This window comes from Petaurus breviceps, unplaced genomic scaffold (assembly GCF_028583685.1).
Source record: "Petaurus breviceps papuanus isolate PSGF00001 unplaced genomic scaffold, PetGlider_PUasm1.0 90808, whole genome shotgun sequence".
Classification (NCBI taxonomy): Eukaryota; Metazoa; Chordata; class Mammalia; order Diprotodontia; family Petauridae; genus Petaurus; species Petaurus breviceps.
Window position 1 is genome coordinate 13,180,406 of NW_027187349.1, and position 20,310 is coordinate 13,200,715.

General features: G+C 37.9%; 1 protein-coding gene across 1 annotated transcript in view; it reads left to right on the forward strand.

Annotated features, from left to right (window-relative positions):
• Positions 1–20,310, forward strand: part of KIF25 (kinesin family member 25) — a 104,019-nt gene that overhangs the window by 24,585 nt on the left and 59,124 nt on the right. The window contains exons 5-8 of the mRNA XM_069070570.1: positions 247–385; positions 5,235–5,338; positions 8,446–8,534; positions 10,359–10,401. Coding sequence (XP_068926671.1) covers positions 247–385; positions 5,235–5,338; positions 8,446–8,534; positions 10,359–10,401 — 375 coding nt within the window. The remainder of the gene's footprint in view (positions 1–246; positions 386–5,234; positions 5,339–8,445; positions 8,535–10,358; positions 10,402–20,310) is intronic.

Sequence of the window (20,310 nt, forward strand, 5' to 3'; positions counted from 1 at the left end):
AGTAAGAGCACCGGCTCCAGTGTCAGAATTGACCTGGGGATGGAATCCGGGCTCAGACACTTAGCACCCACCCAGAAACACCTGGCCGTGTAACCTTGAGCAAGTTACTTAACCCCGATTGCTAAAAAAAAAAGAAAAAAAAAAAAAAAAAAAAAAAAAAAAAGCACAAATAAAATTTTTCTTTAAAAGGGTGGTTGACAGTAGCAATGGTATTAATTGTTAGGAATGTGTTCTTCTCATTTATAGAAATTTAAACAAGAGCTAAAGGATTTTCAGTCTTTTTCTTATCTACTCATGAACAGTTTCAAGCATCAGTACCAGGACTATCTTTCTCAGATAGTGGATGCTGTTCAAGGAACACAACTCGAAAATGAGAATTTGCAATGTAAGCCTCATTACCTGCAAATACAAATTGGGTCACTTGGGTTCAGAAATATTTCTGTAGAGAATGTAACTTGAGTAGCACGATTGTTTTCCTTTTAGACCATGCTGATCTCAAAGGTATAAGCAGGTAGTCCAAAAATCACGTGTACCTGAGTAATTATTTTCATGCCTGACTTCCCGAATTACTTGGCTCTAAACTTTGTGCAAATTATAGACGGCACCTTCTGTCTCCCTGCCCCTCCCTACCTTCCAGTCATTGTTAATGGAACTTAATTTGATGGGGTTTCATAGGTGATTTTCTGGTATCTGAGAATGGGATACTTAGTTTTAAATTTTACATTTGTATTTGTATTTAATTAATAAAATATATTTAATACTGCTCATTTCAGAAGATGTCTTCCCTTTCCCCACCCTCCCTAAATAAATGGTAAAGTAATAAAAGGTGTCATGATTTGCTACCATAGAAAGTAATAGAAACTAATGAATGCATTGTATTTTGGAGAGACTCTCTTCCAAAGGCTGTTTTGACATTTTTAAATTGAGCTTATATTTATAGCTATCAGACATCTGAAGTACTTCCCAGTTAAAAGGATGTTATTAATCATCTCTAGTCCAACCCCTCATTTTATAGAACTAGAGAAATGAAGTGGTTCCATCTGTTCTGAAATTGTTTCCATTATCAGCCAGTTTAGACATGACCTGACCACTTCCAAAATCAGAACCTTTGGCAGATTGTTTCAGGGCATAGAGAAATGAAATGACTGCTTAAGATCATATGAATCATTGGCCAAGATAGGATTAGGATTCGGCTCTCTTATGAAAGACAAAGAAAGGAATAAAACCTGGTGTTTCAAGTGACATTTAACAAAAGGGTAAACTGAGGCAATTTTTTTTGCATAAGTTAACATTTATTAGCAGGCGTATGCTGCCTGTCAATAAATGGGTCAATGGATAGCTTCCATTGTGGTTTGGGGGGAGTATAGAACAAAAAAAAGAACAGAGTAGGTAATATCATAAGGTTGAGGGCAACATGAATGGTTAAAGAGTTGAGGTGCAGGGAACAACATGATTGATTGGAAGTTTGTTGATAGGGGCCAGTAACAAGCCCCCACTCCCACCCCTTCCCTTCTGAGAGTAGAATGCAAGTATAAGATAAAAAACCAGACTTCCTTGAAAGATAGCTCTTGGTATAAAGATATTAGGACCGATTTCCTCATGTTCACACATATTCCTCAAGGTCAATTAAATTCCTTGAGGCAATTGATCAGTGATTAGCAGGAAAGGTGGATTTTAAAACAACACATTTCAGGCCAGTTTAATTTTGAACTAAATTCAGGAGACAAAGAGCCATTACTTAAGCAACACAAAAGCAAGTACAAGACCAAAAAAAAACAATCAATAATCTTCTCACTGGTAAACATTCTAGGTCTGTCCTGGTCAGGATAGATATTCCTAATGCAAAGCCAGGACTTGGATGGCCTCCAGGAATTGAGGTTCTGGGGGAGGGACAAAAAAAATAATTTAATGAATCCTTTTCTATATTGTATTTTGCCCAATTCGATTCTTTTCCCCGATTTATGTTAACTTTAATTGCCATGATGCTTCAAGTTGGGTCCCAGAACTATTTTCTAAGACTAAAACTGTATCTTAGACCTGCTACAAAAAAAAAAAAAAATCCTTTTTTTTTTTTTTAACAAAAAGTAAAAGAATTCTTACTATGTGACCCCTGGCAAGGCACATCATCCTGTTTGCCTCAGTTTCTTCACCTGTAAAATGAGTTGGAGAAGGAAATGACAAACAATTGTGATACTTTTGCCAAGAAAACCCCAAATGGGATCACAAAAAATAGAACATGACTCAAATGACAACAACAACAAAAAGAATTCATGAAGACTTGGTAAAAAAAAAGTTAATGAATAATAATGTCACAGCTAGATCACTGTTTAGCTGTAATGGTTTTATTACCCTATAGCACTGGGCTTGGGAAAGACTATTTTACTTTTTTCCTTGCCAAAATAAACATTCTGAACTCTGATATATAGTCAAAACCCCTACTCAAAGTAGAAATCATATTGTCCCATATATAAGGATATTTAAGAATTCAAAGGTCAAATGATAATGGGAGAAATGCTAAAGTCTCTAAGTATAATATATTTATATGTCTATATAATCCTTAAAGACTCAACCAAACTGACTTTGTATTTCCTGTCTAAATTTTGCTTATAAAATTATTTCAGTTTAATTTCATTTCCCTTTTTATACTTGGAAATAAATTATCCTTACCCCCACAAATTCAACAACTAAGATTAAATGCAACATTGACTTGGAAGACCACATTTTTTCCTCAGGTAATCTGACAAAACTTTCAAGTTCAAATTCCTTTTATTTAGATTTTCTATACTTGCCAATTGGCGTACTTTGTGTCAACACTGTTCCAAAACTCAACCTCTCAGTACATTATTGATTTAAAGTCAAATTTGAGTTGAGCACACATTTTCTTAAGCACCTTACTACATGAAGATCACTCAACTACAGTCTGGGGAATACAAAATTATAGCTTAGTACCATGTGGGATAACAGAAGACTTGGATGTGAACTCTGTTTCCACTATTTAACTATGACCTTGGCTAAGAAGGGGCTTAGTATGTGTATGTGGATTTATTTGCTCTTCTTATTACTTCAGTTAGACATTTTTTCATAGAATTTGATCAACTCATCTAAATAATGTTTATTTGGAGAATGAAGACTGAACCTCTTTGGAGAAGGACACAATGAAAGCTTTAGACTTGGAACCTCTTGGACAATGAGAAATAGTGTGTCCCTGTGATGGCATTCCATGGCTATACTTATGTCCATACTTTAAAAATCTAGACCTATTCTTTTACTTTTCACTTAGAAAAGAATGATCATAAATCTGCACCATGCTTTGAATCTTTCAAATGAATGATGCTGACTAAGTATAAGGTCTTGGTCTCAGCATCATCTATCATCATCATTACCATTCTTCTTGTATTGCTTGGCAATGCCATTGATGGATAATAATGACTTCTTTAATAAAATGATCATTGTGTTTTCTGTTATAAAGTACATGTAAAAAATTTTGAAAATAGTACTGCTTAGGAATTGGCCTAGCCAATTTTTATTTTGACTCCTGAGACTGCTGACTTTCAAAAACCAAGGCCTCTGACCTTAGCATACCCTGAACAAGAGGCAATGGTTCAGAAGTTATTGTCAAGGTAAGATTTTACTGACCTTGTTTGAGAGCCAATATGGTATAGGATAGGGAAAGAGCATCAGAGTTAGAGTCTTAAGACCTACATTCAAATTCTGTCTCTGTCACTTAATAGTAACGGAATGAACCTTGGACCTCTCTTTCTGGGCTTTGGTTTCCTCTTTGGTAAAAGGAGGAAGTTGGATTCAAGGACCTGTGAGGTCTCTTCTGCCTACAAATCTATGATCCTGTCATCTATAATTCTGTGGCATACATTCATTGCAGCTAAGTTCCTTTAGTACTCTCTCTGTCCAAGACTTTAAGCAGCTTGGCATTAGAAGTTTGGAATATGTCACTCTCTGGAAGGGCTCTTACAGTAAAAGCACACAAAGGGAGACACCATGTTTCTCTAGCCCATGTTGCTGGCCATTGGAAGCTGCATTATGGGAAAGGGTTTTTACTACTTGAAGTGAATTATTCCTACCTTCTGACTCTATGGTTAGATACACCTTTCTTGCGGTGCTAACTTTAAGTGAGTTGAGTGATTTAAGTTCTCAGTCTGATCTCCTTGACTAAGTATGAATAATTAGGTAGTATAATGAACTCTGAAAACAATTATGTCACCATATCCTCATTTTTTGTTTTTTATTTTCTACAGGTTAATATAGGAAATATTATTTTATGAAAAAAAATATATTTAAGATTTTTTAAATATAATTTTATATAAATGGTCGAGGAAGGAAATAATTTAATGATGGGTTTTTTATATTGACAGGAAATGCTTAAGTTATATGAAATTTAATAATATATGGCATATTTAATAACATTGCATATGAAACTAAGTATTTCTGCTCTGGGAAAATATGGAACATTTTTTAAGTTGTCTGTGCAATCTTGGGTTTTCTCAATGCCAGGAAATGTAGAGCATTATCTTCAGTTTTCTTATGATATTTTCATTGTGACTCATTTAAAGGGCTCATTTAGGTGTCATGGTGGATAGAGCACTGGACCTGGAGACAGGAAGACCTGAATTCAAATCAAGTCTCAGACAAGTGTCTGTTAGCTGTGTGACCCTGGGCAAGTCACTTAATCCCATTTGCCTCAGTTCCTCATCTGTAAAATGAGCTGGAGAAGGAAATGGCAAACCACTCCATTATCTTTGTCGAGAAACCCCCAAATACGGTCACAAAAAGTCTGAAATGACTGAACAAATGGCTTTATAAAATTTCAGATGATACTGTTTCTTTTTTCCTCTCCAGACCCAAAGTATTATTGCCTGCCTCCTTGCTCTATAACTATGATCCTTGAACCCCTCTCAGTCCAATCCTCTATTTCTGTAGAAACCTAACATTTCTCCTAAATAGAAGATTTATCTACTTTAACTATTTTGACTGATTTGACTGCTCAATTCATTCAAATCAATCATCACCTAGGTCTAGTGACCCAGGAATTTCAGAGCAAATTGTAAACCCAGACATCTGAAGTGGCAAAAATATAGAAGACCACCATCACCAAATGAGTTAGGAAGAGTTCAGTTGGAGTTTAACCTGGCAGATGTGTAACATCCAATTAGTTTGTGTTGGTGAATTTGTACAGGTTGACTTTTATTTCATTGTTTGATTAAAAAAAAACTTTTCAGTATTTCAGGCAAGAGCTGTTGATCTTGAACAGTCTTTACAGGAAACAAATGAGCGTTATCAAGTTGAAAAACAGAAGAGAAAAGCACTTCATAACAATCTGGTGGTGAGCATCTGGGGTTAGTCGTTAGCTACTTTACCAATATAAAAGACAGTTAATATGACACATTAGTGGTTCAAAAACATCTGGAAATTCTAGTCCTCTTTCCCCTTCCTCACTAGATTTTTCCAGCTGATTTTCCTCACATCTATTTTTTTTAAGTTTCAATGACATAATTTATTTATTTATTTGATCTGAAATTCTTTGAAATCTGGCACTAAGATTCAAGTTTCTATTTATCATCCATTGTTTGTTATTCTTTGACAAATCTGGGAATTTATTTAATGAGTGAATCAGTCACAAAGCATGGATTTTTGACACCTTTATACCTTAGATAAGAAATGTCCCTTTGACATTTCTTTCGTGTACACTATGCTTGGACCAAACATTTGTTCTCCTATTTGCTTTTCTCTAAAGCCATACCATCCTGCCTTTTCTGTAAACATCCTTTTATGATCTTCTGCTGAGAATTCTGGGTCAGTCTCTAAGACAGGATATAGAACTATTTACATCTAGAAATATTTCAGTTTTTCTCATATTTGTTTGTATTTCATTTGCAAAAGGAACATTTTCTAAACTATACTATTAAGTGGATTAACTTGCTCTTTTATTCATTCAGGTCAGTAAATGCAAGGTCAAGATTTGATAAGACTGAGTCAAAAACCAGTTAGCAAAAAATAACAAAATAGTTGCTGCTAGGTAGCAGCAACAAGGTTATAACCACTTAATGAGAATGTGCATTGATGGGCAGGGATCTCCTGGTCTCCCATCAGGGCCTTAGGGATTTGCCTTGGTCTAAAGTAGAAGCAGCTTACAAAGAAATGAGAAGTCCTTCAGGTCTGAAGTACTATTCCATCATGCCTACAGTTGATTTGTGAAAGATTCCTCACATCACCAAATCCCCAAAAGTTGGCCTTACTGCATTTAACCAGTCAGCTAAAGAATAATGCTACCTATAGCCTTGCTCTGGGTCTCCATGGAAAATGACTTTCCATGCACCTTGAATCACTAACACCAAGGGGTCTAGTCACCCCTTTGGACTAAGTCCAAGGCTTGGGAAAAATGGGTGATGCCCAGGACAGTTCCCTTCTGGCTTGGCAGACTATCGAGTTCTTATAGGGTATAGAGTACAGTTATTTTCACTCTGCTTTTTTTTCTTCCACATGATCACATGCCATGACAGGGGAATATGAAGACCAGAATACTTTATTTCCAGACAACCTCCCAAATGCCACAGAGCATTATGTCAGGATGTCATTTTTCTTGTCCCTTATTCCAAGGTGATTTACTGCCTTTTTTGTTTCAAAAAAGAGCAACTAAAAAATCTTTCTCACTTAAACAAGGGAGTTTGTATGATAGAAAAAAATATTCCATTAGTATTCTATTAGCATTCTAGAAAATATTCTATTAGTGTGCCAGTCCACCAGTCATTAGGTAAGGGTCTCACATTTAGTATGCCAGCAGTTGTTAATGTTAATCAATGGTTTAAAAAAAAAGCGTTAGCATCTTTTGCCTGTTTTTCTGCCTCTTTGCCATCCTCACTGCAGAAACAAGAAGTCATACAGAACTTTGAGTTATTTTGTATTTTAATGTGTTTCATAGTCTATGATGGCCAGTCTACTAGTGTTCAGCCTCTCCATACTAAACCAGCTAACTCACACTAACCAAGCTAGATCAGTCTTTGGAAAGGAGGTTTGATCTGTCTTTAGGACCAGAGTCTATGAAGGATTTATGTTGAGGTCTCCCAAAAGAAAATGGTGGAATACATGGAGGTGAGTTATAGGCAGCCCCACACCAGAGAATGGCATAAAAGATATTGTCATGACCAGGAAAAGAGAAAGAATGGGATTGTAGCAAGATCAAGGGTAAAACCATAGGTGTGAATGAAGCATTTATTTGGTGTTTACCATGTGCAAGGAATTGTGTTAAATCTTAAGAATACAAATGGATAGAAAAGTATGTCAGTCCCTGTTCCCAAGGAGCTCACATTCTTCTCGGATGGTGAGGGACCACCACATATGGAAGGTTTCAGGTGCAAATCACATGGAAAAGTCCTATGGTTCTTAGGGTGTAGCACCAAAACACATTGGTAACATTTCCTCTTTATTGTCATTTCCACTGATAAAAATCACATTTTCTGATGCCGAACCCCTTGACAGCGCCAAGGACTTTTGTGGCAAGAACTCTCTTTTCTCATTCCTCAATAGCTGAGGAGCTCAGTAGCCATAGCACTCTCCACAGGATGATGGCTGAGGGCACTGGGCTGGAAGTATTGCCATTCCCAAGGCTGTCAGGTTCAAGGTCCTTGGCTACTTCCATCTGGGTCTGAGGGGGCACCGCCTCTCCAAGACAGTGGTGGCAATATGACTTGCCCGGCATATGCTGCCTCCTATCTCTCCTTCAGTGTGCTGAATCTGGTCATTATGTATGTAATATCAAGATGCTGTTAGATCTATAACAGATCTAATATTGGGTCTTTCGGGAAAAATCTGCCCAGAAATCTACATCCTACTCCTTAATGCTTCCCATTTAGCCAGGATGCATGTGTCTTTCACCAAGGCAGATTGTACCCCCCACCCCCACACCAATGGACAGTCTTCATGCATGGTTAAGTCTAGAAAATGTATCATCCTTTGCCCAACCCACTAATGAACCTCTCCAGGCTCAGCTAGGCTGGCCCTTACATGAAAAATGCAGCATGCATTGATGAGTATTTACAACTTGGTAGGGCCTGCATACATTTTGAATATTCATACTACAATATGATATTAGAGTTAGAACTTCAGTGGAAAACAGTATCTTTTTTCTTGTCGAATATTTTCACTATTTGAATATTTTATTAGCTGAAAAGTAGATGTGATCCTTATATTTACCCTGTTTACAACTTTAATAAGACAAAGCATATATGCCCATATTCAGAGAAGGGAGAAGTGGGGAGGAGGGGGGAGGCATGGACGATCAGGGAAAGTTGAACTGTTTATTTGCTTATTTTAAATCAGCTATATCCCTAAAAGAAACCTACAGAAGAAAAATAACACATTTGAAAAGAAAACAAAGGGCTAGCTCAGTCTCTCCCCTCCTTTGACTATTAGAAGTTATTTTTTTCATTGTAGGAGCTGAGAGGAAATATTAGAGTGCACTGCAGAATCCGCCCTTTGCTGCCTTTTGATACTGAATCTGGAGATGCAGCCTTCCAGAACAGGTAATTTGTGTTTGTACCATAGTTGATATTGCCCCATAAAATCGCGGAGACTCAAATGCACATGGATATAAATGAGATATATAAGTACCTATGCAATAAAGATGAAGTATTCTTTTAAAAAACTAATAACATATTGTACACATATACGCAAATATATCTGGAAAATGTTGCCAGCCGAGTTCAGGATTTTAGGTAACCCTCTAATCTTTTTCTTCTTTTAGCTGACATCTGAGGTATATAGAGATTCAGTAAACATCCTGTGAGGTTATTGTCCCCAGCAGTTCCCTCTTCTCTTCAATAGACACAGGTGGGGCTTCAGAACCACACTCTCAAGTGCAAGTCTGTCCTAGACTAACCTGAGACCCATTTTCATTACCGAAAGCTCCCTTCTAGTAACTTGACCAGCTCTGGCCCCACTCCTAGATGGCTCCTGGGCTAGGACAGGTACATACAAACCACCTGTCATCTCCGTAGGGACATGTAAGATGAAACACCTCTCTCTTGGTTTGGTGTGTGGGTAGCAGAACTGAAGGAAACACATTCACAACCCTAAGGAAGGATAGGGCTGGTAGGTGAGTGGCTGCAGTCCCTTGGTGTGACTTGATCTCACACTGTCTCCTCCAGAAGCAAACTAATCACAAAATACTTTTGATTTAAAAAAGAAAGTAGAGGACACCTCTCTGTTGGGTTCTATAACTTCAGAGGCAGAGCTATTCCTGCACAGAGATGTGGCTCAAACATTTATACAGTGCCTACAATGGCACTTTTTACATATCTATGGAATGTAGCTAGTGGCTCACAAAGTCTTCAGATGCTTTCCAGAACTTGTGGATTTCTTGGTGATTGAGTGGCTGCTGGACTATGGCTCTGTCATCCAGAAGCCTATCATAATTTCCTGGTCCATGACCCTTCTCTTATAGCTCAGCCTTGTACTCAGTCGACTAGTTAGTACTTCTCAGGGTCCTGCTGGTGGAATCAGCAAAATGCTGTTTTCCCTCTTTTCACATGCTATCTCCCTCACCATGTCCCTGTTAGAGTGTGTGAAAATCTTAATATCCAGGGTCTTGTGATCTCTGGCACTAATGTAACTTTAGGATTCAGGAATGATGAAGAGAAAATATTCTCGGGGAGGTTTTCAATCTTGACTCTGTCATTTATTCCATGTGTGATCTGTCACTTAAACTTTCTGGGTCTTAGTTTCCTCATCTATCAGTTGAGAGGGTTGAACTTGAGGTTTCCCCAAAATATTTGATGTGTGTAATTTCTGTCAAAATAGTCATAGCAACACTTTTTCTTCTTGTTGTTGTAAAGAGTTGCAAACAAAGTTGATTCTCATTGATTGGGAAATTGCTAGACAGACCAGTATATAAAGTAATGAAATTTATTATTCAGTAAGAAATGATGAAGATGAGGAATTTAGAGACACATGGGAAAGTTTTATGAATGGATGTAGAATGAAAAACAAACAAACAACCCAGAACAAGGACTATACATAATGACTAAACCACCTAAATGAGAAGATCACTAAAAGGAAATCAAATTCTGGGTAATTAAAAAGTCAACTCTGGTCTTAGAGAACAGCCTCCCTCTTCTCAGCAGAGAAACTGATGATCAGCCAGACAGAAAGTCACTGCCTAATACTGTCACTTGGCAGCTGTTTTTGCATGTTTTTGTTCAAAAGGGAGGTTCAATTGTGGAGGTTCATTCATCTTCAGAAATTACATGAGATTTAAGAACAAAATACATTAATAATGCTTTTGGAGTCCATAGCCTACAGAGCATTTTTAACAATATTTTTTAATTTTGTGATTTTTGTCCTCCTAGGTCCATATCACTTTCTGAAAAGGTGGTACATGCAACTGATGATGTGAGTTAAGTTTTATAACAGAAGTTGATGGGAACTTGGCAGGAGCTGGGGGATGGGTGGTAATTAAGGAGGGAGGTCTTGGCATGTGGTAAAGACATCTGAGAATTAGACCAAGGCCTTGGCCTTCTTGAAAACCTATCTCTACCACTTTCATCTAAGCCAACCCATAGCACAGAATCCAGTGGTTACCATAGTACCTGGCCCATAAATAGGCACTTAATATTGATTGATTTGCCAGCATAGAATAATAACTCACATTTATGTATGCTTTATGATAGAATAGCAATAATATAGGAACAGCTTATAAATTAAGTAATTGTTGCAAAGAAGTAATAAAATCTATGTGAAACTATAACATTTGATATCCAAATGGCCTGTGGGCTTGGTTATCTGGATAAGCATTAGGCTACTTATGGAACCAACAGCGCAATTGGTTTGGGGAGGTACTTGGTTTGGTTCACCCCTAAAAAACCTGAAATGATCAGAACAACCTTCCACTAACCAGTATGGAAAATTTCTATTTTGTTCTTCTGCAGAGGGAGGAAAATAAAGAAGGTTAAGAATTTCTCTATGAACTGCTCCAATTCCTATTTGTTTTTTCTTTCTGCCATTTTTGCTTATGAAATCATTTTGGGCAGAATGACAGACATTCAAAACAAATCTTGAATGAATGTCATTCTTTCCTCGATATATAACAGACTACAACTTTTTTTTTTCTTTAACTCTCACTGTCATTTTTTCTTCCTCCATGTTCTCTTTTGGTCCAGCCTTTTTGGGTTTAACCTAATTTGAAAAATATCATTTTAGGAGCTAATAATGGAACTATTGGCATTGATTTTTAAAATCAACTGAATCCAAATTAATGATGGAAAATAGAAATAATTTACTCTGGAGACCCTGGTATTAAATTATTTTCAAATCAGTAAGTGACTTACTGGAAAATCTTTTAAGCTCCAGTTGTCTGCCTTCCATCACCATTTTCCCTGGTACAAATACCCCAGGCACAATTTGAGAATAAAATTACTACTTTATTTTGTCCTTCCTCACATGATTTTTTAAAAAAGTATTTTACTTCCTTTGATTCTTGTTGAAAAACGAAGTCAATAAAGCTCTTTGCCTATTTAGCGCTAGGTCTGTTTTGTAGTTTAGTGTGGGGAAGTTTTCTGGTGGCTGTTTTTAGTCCAGAAAAGGTTAGTTCATGTTTATTATTGTTCTAGCCCCAAAGACCATGAACACATGGTTAGAAGTTATTTGTAAGATTTAAGGAATTTAACTTGGTCTTCTGACTCCTAAGTCCCGTAATCCTTTCATATTTACTTCATGATTGTTTGTATAAATTATGTAGACAAATAAAGTCTGCCTTGCGGTTTATGTTGTTGTTTGGGGGGAGGGGGAGATTTGAGGAATAAAGAAATGAGTGGGTATTTTATTTTAAAGAGATATTTAGATAGATTTTGAGACTTTTAAAATTATATCTTCTGGTCTGATATTTAAAATACACAGGGAATTAACACAAATATGTGAGCCATTCCATAGTAGTCAAAGGATATGAATAAGCTCTCAAAGGAAGAATTATGAATTATTAGCAATCACAGGAACTACCTCCCCAAAGCACTAGTAAGAAAAGTAGAAATCAGAATAACTTTGTGGGCTCATCTCACACCCAGCAAATTGCCAAAGATGACAAAAGATGGAAGTGGTCAATGTTAAAAGGGCTGCTGGAAGATAAGCCCAATAATTCTGTTTTGGTAGAACTTTTCATTGATCTAGTCATTCTACAAAGCAATTCAGAATTATGCCAAAAAGTGACTAAACTGTCCACTCTTTAACTTCTAGTTTCTACCATTCAGAGACAAAAAGAAAGGTTCCATTTACTTCTAAATATTCGTAGCAGCACTTTTTGTGATAGCAAAGAACTAGAAACCAAGTAGATGCCCACTGATGTGGTATATGAGTATAAGAGAATGTTGCTGGGGTGGCTAGGTGGCTCAGTGAATAGAGCACTGGACCTGGAGTGAGGAGGACCTGAGTTCAAATCTGGCCTCAGACACTTAACACACAAAAAACTAGCTGTGTGACCTTGGGCAAATAACTTAACCCCGATTGCCCTCCAAAAAAAGCAAAAAAAAAAAAAAAGAAAATGTTGCTTTGCTACAAGAAATGACAAATATAAAGAATTCAGAGAAACACTTGTATAAACTGAGGCAGGGTGATGTATGCAAAACAATATCTGCAATGACTAAAACAATGTAAACATAAAAACAAAGAAAAAAAAACAAACAAACACAGCAATTTAATCACCAAGATTGGATTAGGGAAGAGTTGAGAAAGAGCACCTACCTTCATTGCAGAGGTGAGGGACAAAGGATGTGGATGTTGTTTTTATGGATAAAATTTTTATAAGTATATTTTATTGATTTTTTTTTGTCTTACATTCACTTCTGAATAGATCCTCTTTCTGTTACCCCGTAAGGCTCCCCCATAATGATGATTTTTAATCAATTAAAAAAGTAATAAAACAATTTATAATAAATAAGAGTAAATAAAATACAATAAAATAAGATAAGATTTAAGGATTAAAATAAATGCATAACTTTCCATTATAACATTAAAGCTGTGCTGAACCTAAACCCAGGCTAGCCCCAACCAGCTGCGTCAGCTGTCTGGGGGAGCACCTTCCAACCCTTTGTACTTTCTCAGGTCCAAGACCCGGCTTTCACTTTGCATCCTTCCACCTCCAACATCAACCCAACATTTAATCATTTCAACTCTATGTAGTCCTCTGCCCTTGAGTCTCTTGCCCTTTGCCTAAAAGCTGCTCTTCTTTTGCCAAACTTAGCCTTGGATTACTGCCACCATCTGCCTCCTCTGCTCCTACTCACAAGCAGCCAAATGAAGCTAAAAGAAGTCCCATAACTGTACTTCCTGTGTACATTAGAAATTCATGTAATCTGAGCTTCATCAGGGTCTTCACCACAGCAAGGCAGCCCTTATTTCTCCCCTATTTTCATTCCCTGTCTTCTCACCGAAGCTCTTCCAAACCTTTCCTTCCTTCCTCACAACTCCTGCTCACTTTCTTTCAGACAAAGACCTTTCTTCTTTATTGAAAAATTTGAAGACGCTCCATCTTCTCCCAGCTTCTTCATCTCAAAACCCCTTTACATCATGTCTTCTGTGCTGCTTTCCCTCCATCTCTTGCAAAGAGGTGCTAAGTCCAAGCCCTCCACTGCTTCCTTCTTCTCTAGCCAATTGCACCCTCAATGATGGCCTCATCCATCTCCAACTTCTTCATATAAAGTATTTCTTTCTCTATATTCAACCATATGTTAGTCTCCTCCATCCTCAAGAGGAAAAAAAAAAAAAAACTTTCACTACTAGACCTCTAGACCCTATCATCTGCTCAAGCTATTGTGCTTGATCTTTTTTGCTTTTCTCAGCCAAACTCCTTGGGAAAAAAAAAAAAAAAAACATCTTCTTCTTCTCTCACTCCTCAGAACTTCGCAATCCAGATTTCAACCTCAGCACTCAACTCAAATTGCTCTCTCCAAAGTTACTAATGATTTCTTCCACCTGACTCTGATGGTCTTTTCTCATGCCTAATCCTTCTTAATTTGCTGCATTCAATACTGTTGACCATATTTGCTTTCTTTTTAGCCTCTCATCTTTGGGTTTTTGTGACATTACTCTCTTGGTTCTCCTGCTTCTTCTAAATTTCCTATGCTGGCTTGTTATCTATATCAAGTCTCCTAACTGCGGGCGTTCCCCAAAGTTCTGTCCTGGGCCCTCTTCTCTTCTCTCTCTATACCAGGGGTTCTTAAAGTTTTTTTTGTGCCACAGACCCTTCTGACAGTCTGGTGAAGCAAGTGGAACCCTTTTCAGAATAATGTTTGTATATGCACAAAATAAAATACGTAAGATTGCCAAGGTAACAAATTGTATCGACAAAATATGTAACTGTTATTGGGGCAGTGAGTAGAGCACCAGCCCTGGAGTCAGGAGGACCTGAGTTCAAATATGGCCTCAGACACTTGAGACACTTACTAGCTGTGTGACCTTGGGCAAGTCACTTAACCCCAATTGCCCTGCCTTTCCCCCTCAAAAAAAAAAAAAAGAAAAGAAATGCTGTTATCAAAATGTTTTTTAGAGTTAATTAACTCCAAATTTCTTAGTAATCTCATCAGTTTTCATGGATTTATCTGTCATCTCTATGCAGATAACTCCCAGACCTCAATGTCTAGTCCCTAAGCTTTAGTACCAGATCAGTAAATACCTATTCGACATTTCAAACTGTACATTCCAGAAATATCTTACATTCAATGTGTCAAAAGCTGAACTGATTATTTTCCTCTCCCCAGACCTTCCACTCTTCTAAACTTCCCTATTTCTGACCAAAGGACCGCCATCTTTCCAGTAGCTCAGGTTTGTGGTCTCATCATTATCCTAAATCCCCCTCACCCCACATATCCAAGCATTTGCTAAATCTTGCCATTTCTGCCTTTACATCTCTTGGATCAGACTCTATTTCTCCACTCTCACACTCCCACCTTAGCTCAGCTCCACATCATCTCTTGCCTAGCTTGTAGCAAGTCTCCTAATTGGTCCCCTGGCCTCAATCTCACCACTCTAGTCCATCCTTTCTACTGCTTACAAAATCATTTTCTTTATGTGTAGATCTAACCATAGGACTCATCTACTCAACCAACTCCAGTTGCCTCCCCCATTGCCTCTAGAATAAAATTTCAACTCCACTGCCTAGCTTTTAAAGCTCTACACAACTTGACCCTAACTTCTTTTTCCCTCCTCTTACTCCCTTTCCCTGAACTGTCCTTCACTTTGTTCCATCTCCATCACCTTGTCTTGGTTCCTTTGTACCTTTACATGTCTGCAATTAACTCCCTCCTTAATTTTACCTCACAGTGTCTTTCTTCCTTTTAGATGGTTCTCATGTACCATCTTCATGAAGCCTTTCCCGATTCCCCCAACTATTAGTGCCCTTCCTCTCAGCATATCTTATATTTAACTATTTTACGTGAGTATATGTGTTCATTCGTCAGCTTTATATTTTCACTTTACCTGTATATATTTTCATGTCCTTGTTGTCTCATGTTAGACTGTTGGTAGTCCTTCGTTCTTGAAGAGGACATCAGCAAGGTGATGCCATGATTTGCAAGTGAATTGCATTTAAGTGAGGGAGGACTGTGAAAAGCCACCAGTCTCACCTTCTCCTCCAGAGCCATTTGAGTCCAGTGGCAAGAGATAGATCAGGATGACTGGAGGTGGCCTGGTTGCAGTGGGAGGCCTTGACCTTTTTGAGCTAAGATCTTCCCAGATCTCAGTTTGTAAACTCATTGTGAATAGGGATTGTTTATACCTGTGTCCATAGCACCTACTAGAGTATTTATGCTTAATAAATACTTTTTGGTTGATTAATAAACATACCCTGTATTAGTAAAAGAATTGTATAGCCTCTCCAAAATGAAGTGAGGTACATATTTTGAAGCATGGTCCTCAATAAAATTATTGTATTTCAGAGAGGAAAGGACTTAAAAATCACTGGTGACTCAAAAGTGACCACCCACCCTTAATGGGAGCCCTTCAGTTATGGGGATGCATGCCTCCTGAAGTAGCCTATTCCTTTTTTGTTTTGGCACTTCAATTCATCAAACATTTATTGGGCACTCACTATGTACCAAGCACTGAGCTAGGTCCTGGGGGTGCAAGTCAAAACCACTTAAAATTATTCTAAGGCTTTTCCCCTCTGACAGACTGAAATTTGCTTACCTGAAACTTCAACTCAATGCTCCTAGTCCTGATCTCTGGGGGTAAGCAGAACGAGCTTAATTTGATTAATTTAATTTAATTAATTCTTCTGCACAAAAGCCCTTAATGGCCTTGAATACAGTTCATATGTCTTCCCTTTCTCTAAATCAAGCTTCCTAAGTTCCTTCAACTGATTCTCCTGGTCTTAAATTGTTTCCACCTCTTGATGTCACTTCCCACAATGATACTTCAGCTCATCTGTATCTTTCCTAATATTTGTCGCTCAGAAAACAAATGTATGAAACATAATAGCCTGGATGTTAGTATATTTAAGACATTAAACTGAATTCTCCCTACACCATTACTATAAATTTCCCTGTTTTTTTCCAGATTGTGAGGCAGTACAATACAGTGGAAAGAAACATAGACTTGGTGTCTATGAAACCTTCCTTTGGATTTGGGTCCCAATACTTCCTGGTTCTGTGGTTAGAGGTGATCAATAATATTCCTGCTCCTTGGGTCACAGAATCCGAGTTGGTTGAAATTTCATAGGCCATTGAATGACATCCATACCTGAACAAGAATTCCTTCTACACATATCCAACAAGGGGTTATCCAGTCTTTGCTTGAAAGTCTCTAGAGAAAGGGCACCCACCATCCTAAGACAAATGGAGTAAACCTACTGTCCTCCAAAAATCTAGGTTACATGTGTGACAATCAAAACATAGTGCTTTAGAGGTTACAAAGGGCTTTACATATGTGATCTCACTTGATTCTCCTAATAACCCAGGGGCATAGGTGCTATTATCCTCATTTTACAGATGAGGGAAATGAGACCCAGAGAGGTTGAGTAACATAGGCCTAGCCATCACACAAATAGTAAGTGTCATGGTGAGATTTGAATTCAGGTCTTCCTGACTTCAAGTTCAGCACTCTAGCCACTGTAACATTTAGCTGTGTTTATTAAAGACCTACTATGTGCAAGGCACTGTACTAGGAGCTGGTGATACAAAAACAAAAATTAAACAGTTCCCAAGTTCTCAAGAGGGATTATATTTGGTAAGGTGTATGGGGGAGGGAGAAGGAAAAGGCAAACCACTCTAGTATCTTTGCAAAGAAAACCCCCAAAGGGGTCACAAAGAACAAGACAGAACTGAAAATTGACCAATGACAATAACATGTAAGGGGTAAGGAGAATTATATTTATATATATATATATATGTATACACACACACACACATATATATATATATATATATGCATATATTCAGGGTAATTCCAAAGTAGACACTAGCAGCCATAGGGATAAAGGCCTCATGAAGGACTAGGCTCTTTAGTCAGCCAACAAGTATTAAGTGCTTAGCACATTCCAGGCACTGAGCTAAATCTTCAGCATACAAAGAAAGATTAAAAACTGTCCCTGCCCTCAGGAAGCTCACAGTCTAATGGGAGAGGCATGTAAATAATTGGTCACATACCAGATATAGACAAAGTAGAGGGAAGATAATATCAGAGGGTAAGGAATTCACTGGGAAAGGGCATTCAGATACAATGGGATGTGAACCAAGTCTTGAAGGAAGGCAGAGAGGAGGAAGTAGAATTTTGCAGATATGAGGACAACCAGTACAGTAGCATGAAGATAGGAGATTGAATATCACATCCAAAAAACAGCCAGTAAAACAATGTAACTGAAGTTCAGAGTGCATGGGGGGGGGGGGGCGGTAAAAGAATAGGCCAGGTAACAAAGATCTTTTAAATGTCAATTAAGCCAAGCAAGGGAATTAAGGATGGGGAGGGAAAGGTGCAAGGCTGCTGACCAGACTGCCAGGCAGCAAAGGGAAGCATGGCATTTGGCAGTCAACAACGGAGATGGAGGTGATGCCCTAGAGAGGTGTTTCCAGAGCTGAAAGGGTTAAGTCTTTCACAATGTAGGAAGAGGTTGAGGCAAGACAGCTGGGTAGAACATGGCTGGGAAGGAAGGCGAAGCCAAACTAGGTGGGATAGGGTGAGGAAAATGAGACTAAGGAGTAACTTGTTTTTTGTCTTTTGACTATGTTTATTGGCAACAACCACCCACCTTTAGTGCGTGTGCACACGTGTGCACACGCATGCGCACACCCTACAGAAGTTTCACTGTCTTCAAATTCAGAGCTTTGAGGTTTACACACATCAAAATAAGTTAAAATTCCCTTTGATGTGGGGAAATAGAATGGAGAAGAATTCTCCAAAATGATAGCAAATAGAACTCCGGTCCCATACAAATACATACTTATTGAAACCCTACAAATTATTAAATCTACCAAAAAGACAAGTGATCTTTTTTTTGGCTGTGTAACTTTTGGCCACTCTGTTGTTATTTTAATCCTAAATGTCCAAAAAGAGTTTAAGTTTGTGTTGGACATGTAAGATAATATTTAATTTCGATTTCTAAGCCATTAGAGTTAATTTGAGATTTTTAGAGTCCGAGATTGCATCTATAAACAAAAAACATTCTCTTACTATTTAGGACTGAGTCTCAAGGGACTGCTGTTTCTGGATTTTTGACTTGTCTAATCTATCCTCCTATTTTCAATCCATTTGGTAGCATAGATTTGGGAAAGCACATTTGGATTTCAGCATCCGTCAGTTTGACAGTTGCTGAATAGAGTTACTGAATTTCATGTTAGTGAGAATTGTTGGCAGAATCTTGCTTAGTTCAGGCTTTTGAGCTGCATGTGTGCCAGAATTTAGTCCATTAGGTCAAATAACCTGCTGTTTCCCATGACTTGAGGTCTTTCTAGTAAAGTCTCATCTCCTCTAAATAGACACACCAGATTTTGATCTTGGGAGTATGGGTACTAGTCACCTTAGGCACTGCCAATCAATTTGTCAGGTAACCCTCAGTAAATCACTTAATCATCTTTAATTTATTTTTGGCTGGACTATAGAGTAAAAGGTTTGAGAGTATAGTCACCTTTTGTGAATTCCTTTGACACAGGGAGACTTTTGAAACTGCTTCTTCATTGTTTTTCCAGACTTGCTCCCCACTTTCTTGACTTCTTTCTCCACCATGTTCCCTTGAGGATGCCTCCTTCCTTCCCCCTGATCTTTCTAGCTTCCCTTTAATGGGCTGTCTTTGCCCATTAGAATGTAAGCTCCTTGGGGCAGGGATTATCTTTTATGCCTCTATGTGTATTCCCAGAATGCAGCACAGTGCCAGGCTGGCAACATAGTAAGCATTTAATAAATGCTTGATTACTTGGTTCAATTTGGCTTCCTTCTTGCACAAAGGTGTGCCCATATCACAGATCAAAAAGCATTGTCCTGTCTGGTAACTCAGGGGTCTCGTCTAGCATCCGGAACATTTGTTTTCCCAAGGGAAATTTTTCTAAGACCCAAACAATGTTCCAAATTTGAATATTGAAGGTAGTTAGTTGGCTAAGTGGGTAGAGGGCTGAACCTGGAGTCAGAAAGACCTAACTTCAAATCCAGTCTCAGATACTTACTGAACACATGACCCTGGGCAAGTCCCTTAGCCTGTGTTTGTCTTCATTTCCTCATCTGTAAAATGGAGTTAATAAAGGCACTTATCTCTCAGGATTATTGTGAGGAGCAAATGAAATAATTTTAAATCATTTAGTATAATACATGGCATATGATAAGTGCTGTATAAAACTTAGCTACTATTAATATATTCTGGGAAGTTAGGAAGAAAGGACAGCCCACGTGTGACTGTACATGTGAGAAAGACTGTTTTGTACTAGAAGAAAAACTAACAAAAACATAACAAGGAAATGACATCAACTAATTCCTTTCACCAAACCAGTACACCTAAAATTGTGCTATTACATTTCCAGCAATGTATTTTTTCTTAAGTATACTTGTATTTATGTATATGTGTACACACATGAATGTGTGTGTACACACACACACATATTTTGTATATACAAATATGTACATGTATGTGAGTGAATACATACATGCATAGATATATGTGCCCTGAGTTTACTGCAATAAGTATAGCTGATAGCAGTGTGAATATATGAACCGCTAATAAACTCACAAACTTGCTTTTTTGTCCAACCATCCTCATTCCCTGAAGTGACACCACTGTGTCTTGTTTCATTCTTTCATCATCATGAAAAATTGATAAAGAACCGATCGATCTAC